Source organism: Populus euphratica, unplaced genomic scaffold, assembly GCF_000495115.2.
Source record: "Populus euphratica unplaced genomic scaffold, PopEup_1.0 scaffold29.1, whole genome shotgun sequence".
Lineage (NCBI taxonomy): Eukaryota > Viridiplantae > Streptophyta > Magnoliopsida > Malpighiales > Salicaceae > Populus > Populus euphratica.
Genome location: NW_011499888.1, coordinates 533732 through 552016, shown reverse-complemented (window position 1 = coordinate 552016; position 18285 = coordinate 533732). Strand labels below are relative to the sequence as shown.

Genomic DNA, 18285 nt, shown 5'->3' with positions numbered 1-18285 from the left:
GAAAAAAAACAAATGAAATTAGTTTATTTGAATTGGTTGGTTGATTTAACTCATAATTTTAAAAAATATAAATTTTAGTTTGATCAGTTTTTTTACCCAAAATAAAAAACAATCCCTCTGCAAGATAATAATTTGCTGCTTGTCTATTAATTAGTCTTTATACTAGTTTGAATATGAGTTTTTAAGGTTTGTTTGATTTTGAGCTAATTTTTATGATTGTGATTTGAAACAAAATAAGTTTTTTAAAAATATTTTTAGTTGTAATTAGTTAAATTTAAATATATATTTGATAAAAATTATAGTTAAAGTTTATATACAATAAAAAATGTGTAAAATACTTGGATAAATTTTTTTAGCTTATCATGAATATTTACAAAATTAAGTTAAAAAACATGTAGAAACTATTGCACAATAACTGTATTTTAAACTCAATTTTTTAATAAATCCCACAATATAAAACTCAATGATTTTAAAAACCAAACACATTATTAAGTTTAACTAACCACTAATATTTTATTGGAAAATAAACATAATTTTAAATTATCAGGCTAAGAGATGCCTCGTGGCCCATGGTCCAACACCAGGATGCGACGTGCATATAGCAAATCACTATTATTGGTGTAGAAAATGGGCCTGCAAAGCTGCAACTGAACAGATTTTAGCCTTTAATTATGACTTCCAGTGCTATTAATTTAGAGAGACAGCTCTTATTGCCCCTTGGCCCAACGCTACCTCTTCACCATCTTTATCTGTGCTCGAGGAAGAAGGGAATAAGAGCATCGAATTGGCGCTGCCCGACTGAATCGGCCGAAAGAAGCTCGAATGACCATTTGGAACGTGCTTCGGGAATTTTATCACATCAACTATGTGATGTTGGTGTTCCTTAAAAAATATATTTGGACTTGAAAACATTAAATTCGATGGTTTATAGGGTTTTCTTTTGTGTTTTTGACATATAATATTAAAATATGATTTTAGGTACAAATATATTTTTAAAAATATATATGATCATGACATATTATATTATTACTTTGTTATCGATATATCGTGGGGATACACATCTTTGTTTAAAAATTAAATTTCTTTAATTTTTTATTTTAAAATTAATTTTTAAATATTATTATATCTTTATAATATGTTTATGTTAAAAATAAATTTAAAAAATTAAAAATATTATCTTAACATATTTTCAAATAAAAAAAAAAAAATCAATACTGACACTAAGTAACTCCAAGTAGATGGTGCTGGATAAGACATGCACACAATTAAGAATAAAAAATCATCCCATCTACTACGAAAAACTATTTATGAAAAGAGAAAAAAATCAATAAAAATAAATTCGTGATTTCTCTCCCTGTTAGGCATTCAGATGACCTTCTGACCTTGGTTGTATACAACTGACTACTTCTTCTTCTTCTTCTTCCTTTTCTGATCAATTACAATGAATTGAAGCACCGGAGGACAGAGTGGAATAGGATTTTACTCGATTTTACCTGGGCACAGAGCAGTAGGGGGGTTCTACATGGTAGCATTTCTGGTGATATGAAGAACTGTACTGTGATGTCATATATTTTAGCACATAATAAACCCGCGTCATGAATAAACAATATTTCGATTCAAAACCATTGAAATTTAAAAATAATCCAAAACCTATTAAATTCTATGTTGACTATAATAATGGCCATTGACTATGAATTATCCATATTCAGGTTCCATACGGCCTCAATAGGGTAGCCAAAAACTATCAATATCTATCTACAAGACAAGGAAATATTTAGGTTATAAATGTCTTGGTGACCGTCATTATATATATATATAGACACACACACACACACTAGCTCCAGTACTTCGGATTTCTTTTAAATTATCCAAAAGAGACTACCTCCATTTCATAGCCAAGCAACCAACAGGTTTTTGATGGGGTAATTATGGAGAGTCTTAATTTTGGCCGACGAGCATATATTATCAATCGTAACTCTAATTAAAAGAGTTACTCTTGACGACCTAAACGTTGTAAAAATACCTTTGATGTATATATATTGCCAAAGCAGCCCATAAATGAATGTGAGTAGGTGCTATTTATTTTTATATTTTAAAAGTGTTTTTAATTGTTTTTAATTTTTTTATTTTAAATTAATTTTTTTATATTTTCAAATCATTTCAATATATTAATATTAAAACAATTTTTTAAAAATAAAAAAAATATTATTTTAATATATTTTTAAATAAAAAATATTAAAAAAAAAAACTGCCAAGCAAAATCCGTTCATAGCGCTTAGCATTGACTATCGAGGGAAGCAAAGGAAAACTCGGCTCTGGATCTACGCCTTCATGTTGACGTCTGCTCAACCTAGTGACCAGAAAAGGTGGTGGTGGTGCCCAAAATAAGCAAAAGAATCAATTTCATTAATTTCTTTACCACTCGACAATTATTCCAGTATGTTAGAATACTCCAGGAACGGAGCCGGGGAGGCTGGCAGGAGGCCCGTAATTTAATAGGTTTTTTTTTTCCCCGTTAACCCTGTTTAACAGTGCCACTAACAATATTAGCCATTTGTGCTTCCAATATGCTAAGCTATGTCCGCATGTATGAAGCAAGGTTATTAAACCCAACATGATTTAGCGAGTCATCCTCACTTTTTGTTCGAAGCAATGCACAGAACGACAACCGCTCGCAATATCCTCGATGATCAGGTAGATATATTATTACCGGAGCAAAAGCACCACGAGGAAAGCTGCTTTATAATTTTTAAATCTATCGGTTGATTAAAAGGATGATAGTCTAGTTTGTTTTGTATTTTAAAATTTTTTAATTTTTAATTAATATTATTTTATATTTTTATATCATTTTAATACATTGATGTTAAAAATAATTTAAAAAAAATAAAAATTAATTTAAAAATCAACTATAACTTACACTTCAATACATGTTTTATATATGCATGCGTGCAGCCATTGCCCTTCATGGAGATTGCGTTTGGATACTTCATCACATGACAATAACAACAATCAACCTTTGACTGCGGTCGGCTATATAAATTATTTTGCGTCGAAGAAGTTGTGAATGAATCTTTTATTTTGCAGAGAGCAAAATACAACATCGATCCTTCATCCGGGGACAGCGACTAGCTGGAGAAAAAGGGTTCTGTCTTCGATATAAGAAGGAAGGGTTCTTTAAACTAGTTTAATTATTCGTTAATGCAAATTAAATTTTATTTAAAAAGAATTCCAATAGTATATATTCACATTCATCTTATATATTTAATAGAATAAATTCCTTATTATAATACCTTCAAATTAAAATTTACAAAAATTTAAAGAAAATCCCCCTAAGAAGTTTCGAATTTTATTTAAAAACAATATTAATAAGTATATATCTCACATCGATATTCTTGTATATATAAAAACGAATAAATTCCTTATATAATTGCTTCAGATAAAAAAATTATAATTTCTTTAAAGAAAATCTTCCTAAGAAGTTTCGTTATTGTTTTTTCCTTTTCCTTTTTATTTTCTTCCTGCTTCCACACGTCTCTCGACAATTCCATAAGTCTCACCTAATTTTAGATTAATTTCTAATTGGCAACTGTTTTTCCAGTATTGAAACCCAACTCGCCCGATTCTCCGATTCCTTTACTAATTTATAGTTCTCCATGGAATGTTCATGATGCCTCCAACCTTGAACTTTGCTTTCCTTGGCCCAGAACAAGCCGTGAAAATGCACCTGAATTCCAGTCAAAATTGTATATGATCAGCATTTAGAATCCAAGCCTGCCGAATGCACTCTGAATTCAAACATCCCACCGAATATGCTTTGTATAGAACGAAAAATTAAAAAAAAATGTACTTTAAATAAATTTGTTTGCAACAAAGATCTGGGACATAAGTTTAATTCACAACTAGAAGATTCATTTTAAAGGAATGTTTCAAGGTATACTCTAAGAAATAATGATTTAACGATGATTTCTTATTCTGACAGTATTAATTTAGAAAAGATTTGTCTAAACCCCTTCATGAAACCCCCCCACCCTCCCTACCATCCATGATCCAACAGGATTAATTTACAGAATGTGTTTGGTATTCTGACAATATTAATTTAGAAAAGATGCACCCTTAAAAAAAACAAAGTCAAAATTCTTACGTTTGGCATGCATGATTGTTCCAACTTTGAAGAAGTATAAAGTATTCCGTCCATGATCCAACAGGATTGATTTATAGTCCCCCAGGCAGGCCCCACCCTCAAAGAGACCTCCCCTACCTAACCCTTTTTTGTTCTTTTTATTGGAAACCTCGGCATGATGATTCGAGAGGCCAGAGCTAGCCAGTTTCATTCAGTAGTTAAATCCCATTGTTGTATAGAAGAGGAATAGTTGTTATTTAAAATAAAAGAATTCTGATGGAACCAAACCCATACGATGGCGATATCTCGGATAAAGGTGTCAATGAAAAATATAATTCAACATTGCTCTCATAATCATCTAGAATTCAGGTTGATGGCTCAATGCAATGTCTTGTGCTAGTTCTGGGACGGTTTTTTTGGGTGATATTTTCTTATGCTCATCATAGAATTACGAGTATCTTTATTGTTCGTTAGTTCATAAGAGATAAATAGAAATTAAAAGATAAATAAAAATATATTTTTGAAAATATTATAATATCCTCTAAAATTTGTTATAACAACAAATAAAATAATAATAAGAAGAAGAAGCCTAAGAGGCTGCAATATAAACCTCAGGTTTGCATATTTTTTTTTTTTTAAATAATAATTCTTTAGGAGGTTTACAAAGCTTTAAATAAACCATAAACTCTACCTCAATTAAAAAATAAAATAAAAATTTAAAACTATAAAGAAAATAAATATAAAATCTAAATATAATAAAAAATTACAAAAAATATTAAAACCAAGATTTAAAAATGAGATTTTCATAATTTAAAAATTTGATTGTTGAAACAGTGATTTCATACTATTTTAAGAACAACAATTTGCAAAAACTCCTGTAAAATATTTAGTATAATTAAACAATTAGATTAAAAGTTATAGTTTTTTAAATTGTTATTCTGATTTAGTGTAATTAAATTTTCTCTTGAATCTAAATTTGTATTATTAGTTTATAAATATATCATATTATAACATACACATAATTTATCTATAACATATACTTATTTATTTATAAAAGACCTACACATCAGTACTCAAAATAATCTATTATAACAAATCCAGCTATATTAAATTGTTTTTTTTTTAAAAAAAAAGAGCCTGTTGAAAGTTAGAAGGATAAAAAAAAGAAAAAAAAGGAAATATTGTCAGCTGATTTTTGCCTCGTTGCGTCGCGCGATCAAGTGATGTACCCAAGGGAACAGGATGACCCTGTGGCAATCATGAAGAGAATAATCCACTAGGATTAAATTAAATTGCCTCTTTAATTTGGGGATCGGGAGATTAGCTGCACACATATTTATTGACTGTAATTATTTGATGACACCGTAAGCTTAGGAATTTTAGTTCAAAAGTAATTTAATTTGTTAAAAAAATAAAAAACTGGAAATAAAAACTCAGTGGACCGACCAGCCCATTAATTCCGCCCCTGCCCATATTATAATAAATTTAATAGTCTTTTGTACGAATGTGATTAGATTTATGATTTGTTTATCATGAATTAAATAATTTAATACTTAAAAGATAGGTGATCAGTCCCGGTCTTATCCATCACATCCAGAATACTTCACTGGCTGATTAAAATAATTCGATAGGCTGATTAAAATAATTCGATACCTAAAAGCAGGGACCTCTATAGATTTCTTTTATTTATTTATTCATTTGAGATATACTTATTTATTTATTTATTGTTCATTTCCTTGAGGGGAAAGATGATGTTGTTTGTTCTTCATAGGTCAGTCCCGGTCTTATTTCTATATTATAAAATTATTTATTTTTTTATATATCAATTTTTTTGTATCAATATAAAATAAATAAATTATATAATATTTTTTAAAATAATAAATTGATTTTTTTATATCAATTTACTACTTAAAATTATAAAATTATTTTTTATTTATAAAATATTTTTTATTTTATTTTTAAATTATTTTAATTTGTTTGTATCAAAAATAAATTTTAAAGAATAAAAAAATATATATTATTTCAAATTATTTCCAAATGCTATATTTTTTTAACGTGTATTGCTGAGATGTTTAATGAAAATTGGTTAATTATGTTATATATATATATATATATTTTTTTTTTTTTACCGGAGATGTTTGATTAATTGAGGATTTTTTTTAACTTATAATCTGATTGTTTGAGTTTTTTAATTCCATTCACTCAAAGCCTTTATCTATATATATATATATATATTATCAGATCAGCTATTTACATGTTAATTGAGAATAAATCCTCTGAATGGCTTTAAATACAAAACCTTTCTCCTTATCAACTTGTAGTCAATTAAATTTAATAAATCCTCTTAAATATATATAATCCTAATACTTGAATCTATAAAATTAAAAAAAAAATACTTTCTTAATTATCAAACTAACCCATTATTGTTTTAAAAAAAACAACAAACTAATTTTATATTTCTTCAACTCCAGCGATATTTCAAAAACACTTGGAGAATGACTGAACACGTACCAGCACGTCGTCTAATTACCGCATCCCATGCGCAACACGTGTTGTAGTTTTGTAGAGGTGGGACCTACGTACAAATGTTTTGATAGCTCGTCAACTGGATATGCCAACAACCCTAAATCCAATTATTATCTTTCACATAATCGCCCGTGACGGCGAAGGAGGGAGGCCTTCTTGTATCTTGCTTCACTAGATGTCAACAGATTGGCTCGTGCCCCCACCGTAATCTTGAAACGTCCACCGGCTCTTTCAAGCTTCTGAACTACATTTGACAGAGTAAATTTCTGGGAAATTTCTCTCTTTAATCTCTTCGTAAGTACCAATTAATGTTAGTTCAGAAACGTCATCTCCTTTATCAGCAATGGTGGAGCAAGTTAGGTACTGGGAAGGAGACAATTACCTCCTTTAATCTTTCGTACTTCTCACTTTAGTTGTTAAACGATTCAATTTTTCATACATTTTCATATAAAAAAAAATCCCCCGATTGGACTTATTAAAAGAAAATGCTGTCGATCTCTTCTCTTACTTCCAGCAGGAAGAAAAACTTTAAAGCATGAGATACAGTCAAACCAGTACAGTACTGATAGGTTAGAAAAGGTAAGCATATTTTATCACACCATCTTTTCAATCCAATAATTTAAATTAATAAATATAATTTATATTATTCTCTAATATACTTTATCTTATCTTATCAGTTTTTTAATATCAAAATCCATTTTCAATGAACCCAACTAGATAATAAATAAAAGCAAAAAAAGAAGAAGAAGCAAAAACTCGGGTGGTCAAAAGCTGGAGGAGGCTGGATTCAAAATCGGCCGCCCCAAAGAAGGCACTTCCCCGGACGACAAGGAACATAGTTTAGGGTTCTTAACTAGTATGATCTTCCTCGAATATAACCTGGTGCGAAAACAACATGCTCTACGAGATAGTTAATTTTTGTTTTGATATCTGTACAGGGAGGATAAAGAACCAAAAACAAAAAAGTGTCACGGTGAGGGCCGATTCAGGAACCTTGGGCCGGCCAAGAGCCGAAAAAAAGAAAAGAAAAACAATGATCGTTCAAATCTTTAGCGTGGACTGTATACTTACCTCTTGATGGCACTAATAAGTTTTGCATGACTTCGAATATATACATGTATAGAGTTCTCGAGAGTCTAACAGAACACATTTCTCGAAGCATTTGTAACTTGAGATAAAGAAAATGGCATAATTCATGTAATAAATTAAATAGCACAAAATAATTTTAATAATATTGGAATAAATTTGATAACATTACAAGCAAGAGCGGAACCAGGAGGAGGCAAATAGGGCCTCGATCCCTGCAAAATATCTTAATTTTTTATTTAGTATTTAAATAAGAAATAATATGATATTTTTATTTTAAATAAATAAATTTTTAATAATATATCCTATTATATTAATTTCAACCTTACCTATTAAATACTATCAGCTCCATCCCCGCTGCATGTTTCTTCTCAGTTCTCTTGAGAAAAAATGAAATCGAAAGGCTCTGTTTCTGGCTCCTCCATCTGACGATTGGGACTTATTTGCAAGAACTTAATTGATCACAATTGTTTTTTGGAGTAGAGTACATAAATAACACCGAATTAATTATGCATGTTTAATGGAAAAAATCACAGCGATGAGTATTATCAACTTTGCTGCTCCCCTTCTTCTAGAAGTGCAAATTAATTAACACCCTGGGGCCCCGCCGTTAGATCCAGCCGTAGACCCCTATAACTCTAATCCCTAAAATTCCAGCTACGAATTAAATTCTTTACCAAACATGTTCATCGTCATCCAAACAAGCCCGCACCTCAAAACATCAGACCACGACCAAATGCACGCGTAGCTAAGATCACCTGCTGTCCTTCTGGGGTCCACCTGGAAAACGTGTCATCCAAATGATGCGAGTGGTTATTAATACCTATTCTCTGCGAGTGCAGAAGCCCGCTGAATCTGCGAAACCGCCTGCCCCTTTCTCGTGCCCTTATCTCTTTACAGTCTGTTTATTTTTATATATATTTGAAATGCTGTTTGAGTTTGAGTTTGAGTTTGGTTAGTGTTGTTTTATAAAATATTTTTTTATTTAAAATATATTAAAATAAATATTTTAAAATTTTAAAATTAACGTACGAAACTAATCTAAAATATTAAAAAATAATTTTAAAATAAAAAATAAAATAATTTTAAAATACAAAAACACAAAGTAACGCCAAAAGAAGGCTGCCCGTTTAAACAAAAAGTAAAGAACAGTAAATTTGTACAGTACTGTGACAGAAGAGAAAAGGAAATTTGAATTTGAAGTTTGAACAATGGCGGACGTGCTTCAGCTGTACTTTTCAAAGAAACAAACTGATCCCATGAATCCATTTTACAATTTACAAGAGGGAAGGACTTTCTCTCACCAATTCAAGTTTGAAACTAAAAAGAAGTAATGGAGAGTATTCCTTCTATTTCATTTTTATATATTTTCTTCTTTTTATGCCTAATAATCCCAAATATGGTATCTTTATTACTAGATAAGGTGTTTTAGCATCGTATTTTTCATTGTTTAAGATTTTTGTTTCTTTTTTCCCTTTCTTTTCAATAATTTCTTTTATTTTCGTAAAAATCTCATGTAATCTCTTGCTAACCAATCAACCTTCTGGTTTTTATATGAAAAAACGGGTATCGGGTGATGAATTAATGAGCTATTAGTTGATTGCTGGAAAATAATTCAACGCGTTTGTTTTTAGTATATATTTATTAGATGTTTTTAATTATGGCATGTAAATCCATTTTGATTTTCTAAATACAAAGATTTTATTTTATAATATATTAACTATCGCTTTTCATATGTTTTTTATTTAAAAATATATTAAAATAATATTTTAATATTAAAATATTAAAATCTAAATAAGAAAAGTAAGCAGCCAAAATATTAAAAATCATTTATGCAATGATATCATTACACTCTCAGATCTCGTCATGCAAATTCACATGCGGCTGATGGTTAATTGCAAGCCCAGTGAGATTGAGCTTTGGATTGTTTGTTCATGCGGAGCAACATGGAAAACCAGTAACAGCACCTTCACCGTCAAGTGCTGCTGCTGGGTGTATCGCATGAAATCTTTTTTTTTTTTTCTCTCGTAAGTTGGATAAACTAAATCATAAATGATCGTATGAAGTCAACCGAAATCTATTGTATCTTCATCTATTTTTTTATAAAGTAAAACTCGACCTCATGCTATCGTCGAGGATTTCCCAAATCAATCAACCGACTCAGGCATGGGTGACCTGGTAAATCAGGCCGTGGTGATCTTTTTTATCCGGGATTCCTTTGGAAACTGGGTTTCTGGTCTTCACCGCTAAGACGATGGCGGAATCAAGTGGCATCTGGCAAGGACTTCCCTTTGGCTCCGGATAAGGATTTTTAATCAGATTATCATGGAATCGAATAGCGTGGAAGCTCTGAAATGCATCGACGAAGGAATATAGTTTTGATTCACGGTTGTTTTTTTTTAAGATACCAAATAAAAAACTTAATTTTAATTAATTTATACTTTACTCTTACCAAAGGTAAAAGCTTTAATATTCATATAAATTCTAACTATTATCTCGATCAAGGTCTACTCTCATCATGGAATTTCTTTTTTAAGAAAATGCTAAAAAAGTGGAGATTTCTTTTTTAATATTCATAGAATTTCTTTTCAGTCTCATAAAGTTTCACCCTTTACCCTGTGGTGACAGTTTTTCCTTAACTTACAAGGAAGTAATGACCTTTTATATCTCAATGACTTTCCACATGCCACATCTTAACCCTCACACTTGTCACTAAACGCCGCGAGTGGACTCAACTCTCCAAAATTCGCAACCACGCATGTCCTTTATCACTGAACGAACCCCATGAAATTTCCTCTCTCTAGAAGGACCACAGAGTCTCCTATTCCTCTACATGTACATACACTATCTATAATGAAGCCCTTTGTTACACTTTCCATGCACACAACACAAATTCCGAACCCCAAGTTCTAAACCAAAAAACAGAACTTCTGCCACCACCACTACCTGCTCTCTCTCTACAATAAGTGCACGCTCGACAATCCCAAGAACGAAAGCACTAAAAGTCTAAAACAACAACATTATAAAAACGAAAAAGAGAAAAAGGAAAGAAAAGAAAAACATTACCCACAAAACCCCATAAAAAGGGTCCTTTGAAGTAACTTCCTTCTCTTGCAAAGCCACAAGCTTTTATTTAAAGGAGAAAAACCAATGTTATGATTCTAAAGTTCCAATTTTTCCACCTGGGGTTCGCCTAAACTTGCAAATAATCATTCAATTATGGGTGTTTACGAGGCTGGTGGGAATGGCTCCAATGGAACAACAACAGCAACAACTTGTAACTGTTGTGACATGAGCTTGAGGTGTTGGTGTAGATGGAAATGGGGGAATCATCAACAACAGCAGCAGCCGCAACAAAATCATCACAATCTGTTGCACCAAAGATTCGTTTCTCTTGTATTTTCCTCCGGTTTTATGTTCTTTTTGGGGTGTTTGGTCTTGTATGGATCTATTGGTATGTTTTACGGTTGGCTCGTGTTTGCTAAACCTTATTCACGTTGCACAAATGTCGGTGTTGGGTTAAACTCGCTTGGTTGTCAAGAAGATAACGAGGGTTCTTGGTCTATTGGGGTTTTTTACGGTGATTCTCCTTTCTCTCTCAAACCAATTGAAGCTGTAAGTTTTATTTCCTTGCACCATTATTTTATTTTTATTTTTTAAGTTTTATTTTTTTTCTGTTTTGTTCACATTTATGTTTTAGCAAAGAATGACTGTGATTGTATTTTCACCTGTGTTTATGGGGTTTTCATTGATGTTTGGGTCTAGTCTTTGCCTTTTGTAAAGTGAGTTTTAGTGGCTAATTTCTTACTTTTTCGTCCGGTGGATGTCATCAAGTTGCACGTTGTCTTGATTCGTTGCTTTTTTTTTTTTTTCATTCAAGTATTTTCTTTTTCTTTTTCTTTTTTTATCAGTGGCTGTTTCGAAATTGCAAGTTTTTTTTTGCTTTTATACTCTTTCTCATTCATGTTAGAATTTATTGGTTTATTTACTGTCCTTGAATAATTTTTTAATTCTTTCAGTTTAATTATTTTTTGTTCATTTCTTGCTCGTGGGATGAAGGTCAATTTTTTATATTTTTTTCCTCCATATGCATATATTGAGTTGTATCATCAACTTGCGGTGATTCTGATTCGTTGGTGGAAATCGGCAACAGATGAATGAATGGAGAGATGAGGGTGTGGCCTGGCCGGTTGCTAACCCTGTTGTCACTTGTGCTTCGCTTTCCGATGCTAATTTCCCCAGTAATTTTGTTGCCGATCCTTTTCTTTATGTTCAGGTGATTATTTTATTAACTGGATTCATTTTGATAATTTTTCAGAAATCTCTTCTGGTTTTGTGTGTATAACTTTTGTTATTGTTTTTTTTTTTTTCATCGAATGTCTGTATGTTCAGTTATTGCATTTAGGAACTTGGCAATTGTACCAATGAAAACTATATTTAAATCTTGGTCCTTTTCTATCTGGCATTTGGTGTTTTCATGTCTGGAATGAGAGCTGCAGGTTCTTGCTTCTCCAATCTGCAAGTTTAAGGGGTGTGTGTGTGTGTGTGTGTGTGTGTGTGTGTGTTATGAATGTGCTTATCATTGGTCGTTGAGCATGTAAATAGTCAGGGTCTTGTGACAGAAAAGTCAGTAATGCATTTTGCAAATTGGTGAAAGAGACCAAACCTGTGCCACTGCTCTGATGTCTTAAGGGCCAATAACTTGTGGGTTTACTGTTATTTTAGATATCTCAAGCAACCCCATGGTTAGAGATAGGGAGCTCAATGCTGTAATTCAGACTCTGGTACAAGCATTCATCTTTATATTTTCCGTGTCATGTTTTCTAAATCCTAGTTAAATGGCTTGATGAAGTCTCCGAGGATAAGCATTTGTAAGAAAAGACGAGGATAGATAAAGATGAATTTGTGATCAGGAGAAGCCCCTTATAGAAATTTGCAGATACAGGCAGAAAGCTCTTTCTGGGTTTAGAAAGCATTTGGCGAACAGCATCTATACCTTATAATTGTTCTATCTCTGCCTTACGGGTGCTCTTTGCATGAGGATATGACTTATGGTGAACATAGTGTTAATTGCTTCATGCTGGAGATTAGTTAATGGGATATCTCGTGTTTTTATTTCTCAAAAATATTTACTGCTGAGATCTAAGATATTTCTAGGTGATTTGGGACCAACATGATTTATTTTCTTGGGAGGAGTGGGTGCAGGGATTTTTTTTCTGGAGAGAAGTTATAGTGCTCTTTAGCTGCTTCAGATTTGTCTAACTGTTACGTGCAAGGATGAGATCACTGTATACCTTTAGCATTGTAAATTTAGCTTGAAGTATGGATGTTTATGAAGCAGGGGATTTTGACTGTTTTGTTTTATTATTTGGGTTATTTTCCATTTTGAAGCAAAAATGCAAGCAAATCCACCGAAAGCAAAAGTCTTAGCTTAGATTTTAAAATTCTTTAGATATATTTTGATGTGGTCAGTCTGATTTCAAGCATCAAACTGCAGGATTCAAATTGTAAGTCTCCAACACTGTTTAGTGCTTTCATATGGTATGGGTTGTGTTTCTGTGTGCACGCGCATGCACATGCCTGTCTAAGAACTTTGCCTTTCACCCAAGACCAAATTCTTTACTTTCTAGCATGCTGTTCTTGAAATAATCTGTTGAGTGTCAGAAGTTCTTTTATCATGGTAGCTTCCCTATCTTGAAATCAATCTTGTATGTCTATTTCTATTGAATTGAGCAGGGGGATACACTTTTCCTATTCTATGAAACAAAGAATTCAATTACCATGCAAGGAGATATTGCAGTTGCAAAAAGTACGGACAAGGGAGTGACATGGCAACAATTGGGCATTGCCTTGGATGAGGACTGGCATCTATCTTATCCCTATGTATTCAACTACCTTGGTCAAGTAAGATAACTGTTTCTTTGCAAGCAAGCATGCACCTACAACTGGTCACTTGTAAATTTTTTATCCTGGAGGTCCTGCACATAACATGATTACTGGACCAACCAATACGTGCAGACTAACTAGCTGGGTAATCATTAACAATTTGATTAGCTGGAAAGAAAAAAAAATCTAACTGCTGTTACTGTTGGCATGCAGCTTGAATTGTTTCCTTTATTACTGTTTCTTGCAGATATATATGATGCCTGAGAGCAGCCAGAAAGGGGAACTTCGCCTTTATCGAGCACTTAATTTTCCACTGCAGTGGACACTGGAGAAGGTTCTTATAAAAAAGCCCCTAGTCGACTCTTTTATCATTAATCATGCTGGAATATATTGGCTTTTTGGTTCAGATCACAGTGGTTTTGCAACCAGGAGGAATGGGCAGCTGGAAATTTGGTATAGTAGCTCACCACTTGGTCCTTGGAAACCACACAAGAAGAACCCTATTTATAATGTTGACAAGAGTGTGGGAGCTAGAAATGGAGGCAGACCATTTGTGTATGATGGAAACCTTTATCGTGTTGGTCAAGACTGTGGTGAAACATATGGGCGACGAGTTCGTATCTTCAAGGTTGAAGTTCTTACCAAGGATGATTACAAAGAAGTTGAAGTTCCCCTGGGATTTGAAGAGCCCAATAAGGGACGCAATGCTTGGAATGGTGCACGCTATCATCATCTAGACGTGCAGCATCTAAGTTCTGGTAAATGGATAGCTGTCATGGATGGAGATCGTGTGCCTTCAGGAGATCCTGTCCATCGCTTTATTCTTGGCTCGGCTTCACTTGCAGCTGTCACTGTTGTTGCTGTAGTATTGGGTGTGCTGCTTGGAGCAGTTAAGTGCATCATTCCTCTTAGCTGGTGTGCTTACTACTCAGGGAAGAGAAATAATGTTCTCTTGGGTCGGGAAAGGTCAAATTTGTTTTCTTCAAAGGTGAGACGGTTTTGCAGCCGACTTAACAGAGTTCCCTTGTCTGTTCGAGGAAAAATAAAACCTAATACTTGGGCTGGAAAAGTGGTGTTAGCTGTAACTATTGTGGTTGGAGTTGCATTAACGTGCACAGGTGTTAAATATTTCTATGGCGGCAATGATGCTGAAGAAGCTTATCCATTAAATGGTCACTACTCTCAGTTCACTTTATTGACGATGACCTATGACGCGCGGCTCTGGAATTTGAAAATGTATGTGAAACATTATTCAAGGTGTCCTTCAGTTAAAGAGATTATCGTGGTTTGGAACAAGGGCAGACCTCCCAGATCAAGTGATCTAGACTCAGCAGTGCCTGTTTGGATCAGAGTAGAAGACCAGAACTCACTGAACAATCGGTTCAAGAGAGATCCAATGCTTAAAACCCGAGCTGTTCTTGAGCTTGATGATGATATCATGATGACTTGTGACGATATTGAACGGGGATTCAATGTATGGCGTCAACACCCAGATCGAATTGTTGGCTTCTATCCTCGACTCATTAGTGGTAGTCCATTGAAGTATAGGGGTGAGAAGTATGCCCGACATCATAAAGGTTATAACATGATTCTTACAGGGGCAGCTTTCATGGACCATACAGTAGCTTTTGAGAGGTACTGGAGCGAAGAAGCTAAGGCAGGAAGGGAACTAGTAGATAGATACTTTAACTGTGAGGATGTTCTTTTGAATTACTTGTATGCAAATGCAAGCTCCTCCCAGACTGTTGAGTATGTGAGACCAGCATGGGCAATAGACACATCGAAATTCTCTGGTGTTGCAATTAGCAGGAATACAAATGTGCATTACAAGATAAGAAGTAATTGTCTCCTGAAATTTTCGGAGATCTATGGAAGTATAGCTGGCCGAAAGTGGGAATTTGATGGGCGAAAGGATGGTTGGGATTTATAGTGATACCTAAACTTGATAGCAGCTCTCTCTTGCATTTTCTTCATTCTCCGTTCATCATCTCTTGCTCTTATTGTAAATTCTTGTCGTTGCAATCTCTAGGTCTCTCCCCTCCTGTGAAGATTTTTCTGTTGGGGAACTTTTAGCTTCGATATCTTTGTTGGGCAGGATGTAAATTTGTTTATCGTGTTCTTACCTTTTCATCAGAGTTGTTTTGGGATTTGTACAATAGCGTCATCCAGTTCTTTCTTCCTTAAGTTCTTAATGAAAGTTATCAGATATTTACTTATTGGCAAACATGAAACTCTTCCCTTCTGTCACAGATTTTTCCCTGAGAATTGCCCTTATATTTTCCATTTATCCAAGGGAAAAAGATACACGTGAAAGGGAAGCTCCAACCACTGCAAACTGAAGATCATTGGTCAGCTGAGGACATGGTAATCGAGTACCATTCAGCAGTTATACTGGACTGGAAACGTTGGTCTTTTGAAGGTCCAACTGATAGTTACAAACTGAAAGGGGTTAATATATTACCTTGGACTGGCGATGCGCTTTGAAGGGCTCATGTTTTTCTCACAGGGATAAATTGCAGAGGCAAAGACAACTCAGGGCCAAAAGCAACAGAGCTTCACCCCCGAGAACCCATCTCAGATTCGAAACAGTGGTTCAGGGCATCAGGGATTTTCGTCAGGCAAGGTACATGTAGGGCCCGTGACCCGTCAAGAATGGTGCTTGAAGTTGGAAGGTGTGCCAAAATATAGCTAAAGGCTTTCAGATCCAATGCTGCTTTTGAATAACACAGGCTTCTTATGGAACGCAAAAAAGAAGGTGGTGGTGGTCATTCCTTGTAGAGCTTGAATTAGTGGGAATGATCAATCAACTGGTTGAGGTGATTGTATACGTGACACTGGTTTAATGAAATCTTCAGACAATAAAGTTTCTCAAAAGTATGACCATCATAACCAATATCAAGCTTCGAACTGTGTCAACAGAAATACCATTTGCAGTTGGGTTTGTGTAATGCTCCAGATTCAGACCATTGGAGTGATTATCCAGTCCATCAAACACGTGGTTTCCATTATGTATGCTAGGCCATTGATCTGGTCATTGGTGAGAATTTCAATGGTCTTGAATTGATCCCCAGAATTCGTCGAGTACACATACAGAATATCAACCATAGTTTATTCTTTGTACCAAGATCATTGAGATCAAGGGTAAAATTCCAGGATGCTTCTTTATAGATAGGCCATCCATTTCATGAGCTGTTTACAAACCACGTACCTGCCAAGAACCAAGACTCTTTCCTCGAACTTTCAAAAAGGAAACTAGCAGAAGTGAATCATTCACCTCGTATTCATGCTGGTGTCTCATGTCCACGTGCATGCATGGGCAATATGATTGATAGCTTAGAACATCAATTTCCTCGTCTGGAGATGAAAATGACATGCATGGTGTGATCGAGGGAACATGCATGTCATGGACCACCAGGACAAACATGGGCTAAAGTCTCTGTCTGATTTAATTGGTGAGCCCACAAGACCAAAATGAACCACCACTGCAACTACTTTCATAAGCAGCCCTTAAACCAAGACCACAACTCACACAAAAATGGGCTGCTTGCACGTGTTTGGGGCCTACCATTTATGCACAGCTTGCCTTGCACTTTCCAATTTACTGGCACATCCTTGCCCGTCCTGGTCAAATTGATGATGTAAAGGTATCCAGTCAAATGGCTAGCTGGGTGTGACATGATGAGACCAGCTTTATCCAAAATTATCATTGGTTCCAGATTGATTATAAGTTCCAAATCATCCCTAAGGGCCTCGAATCAGATTCTCTCAGGGAGACTGGAAGAGGCATCGGTGCGCACTGAGCCAGCAAGGCTCGCTGGCCAACAAAAAAAAAAAAAAAAACTTGTACCATCAAGCTGCGCCCGCACATACAGCAAGAAAATTAAATGTTTTAGCCATGCTTGTTGCATTATTATAATTATTTTTAAAAATAATATAAATTATTAGATTGAAGTGGTTATTTAATAGAATAATAAAATCTTAATAACTAAATAATTATAAGTTTTAATTTTATTATTTTTATTTATTTAATAAAAATTAAATATAAACTAATATAATACTGTAAAAATTTCAAATCTAAATACATTTCATTTAATGAGAGATATTAATTTTTTGGGATGTGAGTAGAAATTTAGTAAATAAGATTGAAAAAATCTATTTAAAATAAATCTAATATTATTTCGAAAACACAATTATTTAAAATAAATCTTGAATAAAAAGATTTGCCAATTTTATAAAGATTTTATTTTAAAATCACCCTCTGAAAATTCTTATCCATTGAACAAGTGAATATCACCGGTGGGATCTACATATTCTATGGTTGAGATTTTTAAGAAATTATTTGAGGAGGATTTTCGATTATATTAACAATAATCAATTATAAAACCATGACAATTCTATGTCTTAATCCATGTATTTCTCGTGGCAGTAATCTTGTTTTATGACCTGTCTCCAGCCCCCAAGCCCCAGCTAAGAGTCTTTAATTAATTATTAGTGTTGTTAATATAGAACATCTAGTTTGGTTAGGATATTCGTGGCCATTTACTTGTCTTTTTCTAACTACAAATTAACGACCATTCCCTTTGACTTGCACAAGAAAACTGAACATTGTTTGGTCCGAAGACAACTCTCCTCCATATCACAGGTGTGTTTGGTACTGTGCTGAATAT

At 33.7% G+C, this 18285-nt stretch overlaps 1 protein-coding gene across 1 annotated transcript; it reads left to right on the top strand.

Moving 5' to 3' along the window:
• The first annotated feature begins 10506 nt into the window (after positions 1-10506).
• Positions 10507-15860, top strand: LOC105130668 (glycosyltransferase family protein 64 protein C5-like). Its single transcript, XM_011033270.1, has 4 exons — positions 10507-11347; positions 11886-12008; positions 13469-13636; positions 13866-15860. The coding sequence occupies exons 1-4, from the start codon at positions 10952-10954 to the stop codon at positions 15546-15548; spliced, it is 2370 nt and encodes a 789-aa protein (XP_011031572.1). The 5' UTR covers positions 10507-10951; the 3' UTR covers positions 15549-15860.
• Positions 15861-18285: the final 2425 nt, after the last annotated feature.

What these genes read in the sequence shown, in the direction of transcription:
- LOC105130668 (XM_011033270.1), top strand. Translation starts at nt 10,952, where the DNA reads ATGGGTGTTTACGAGGCTGGTGGGAATGGCTCCAATGGAACAACAACA. An exon ending in ATCCTTTTCTTTATGTTCAG is followed by an intron (nt 12,009 to 13,468) that starts GTGATTATTTTA and finishes TGAATTGAGCAG; the next exon opens with GGGGATACACTTTTCCTATT. An exon ending in TATTCAACTACCTTGGTCAA is followed by an intron (nt 13,637 to 13,865) that starts GTAAGATAACTG and finishes TGTTTCTTGCAG; the next exon opens with ATATATATGATGCCTGAGAG.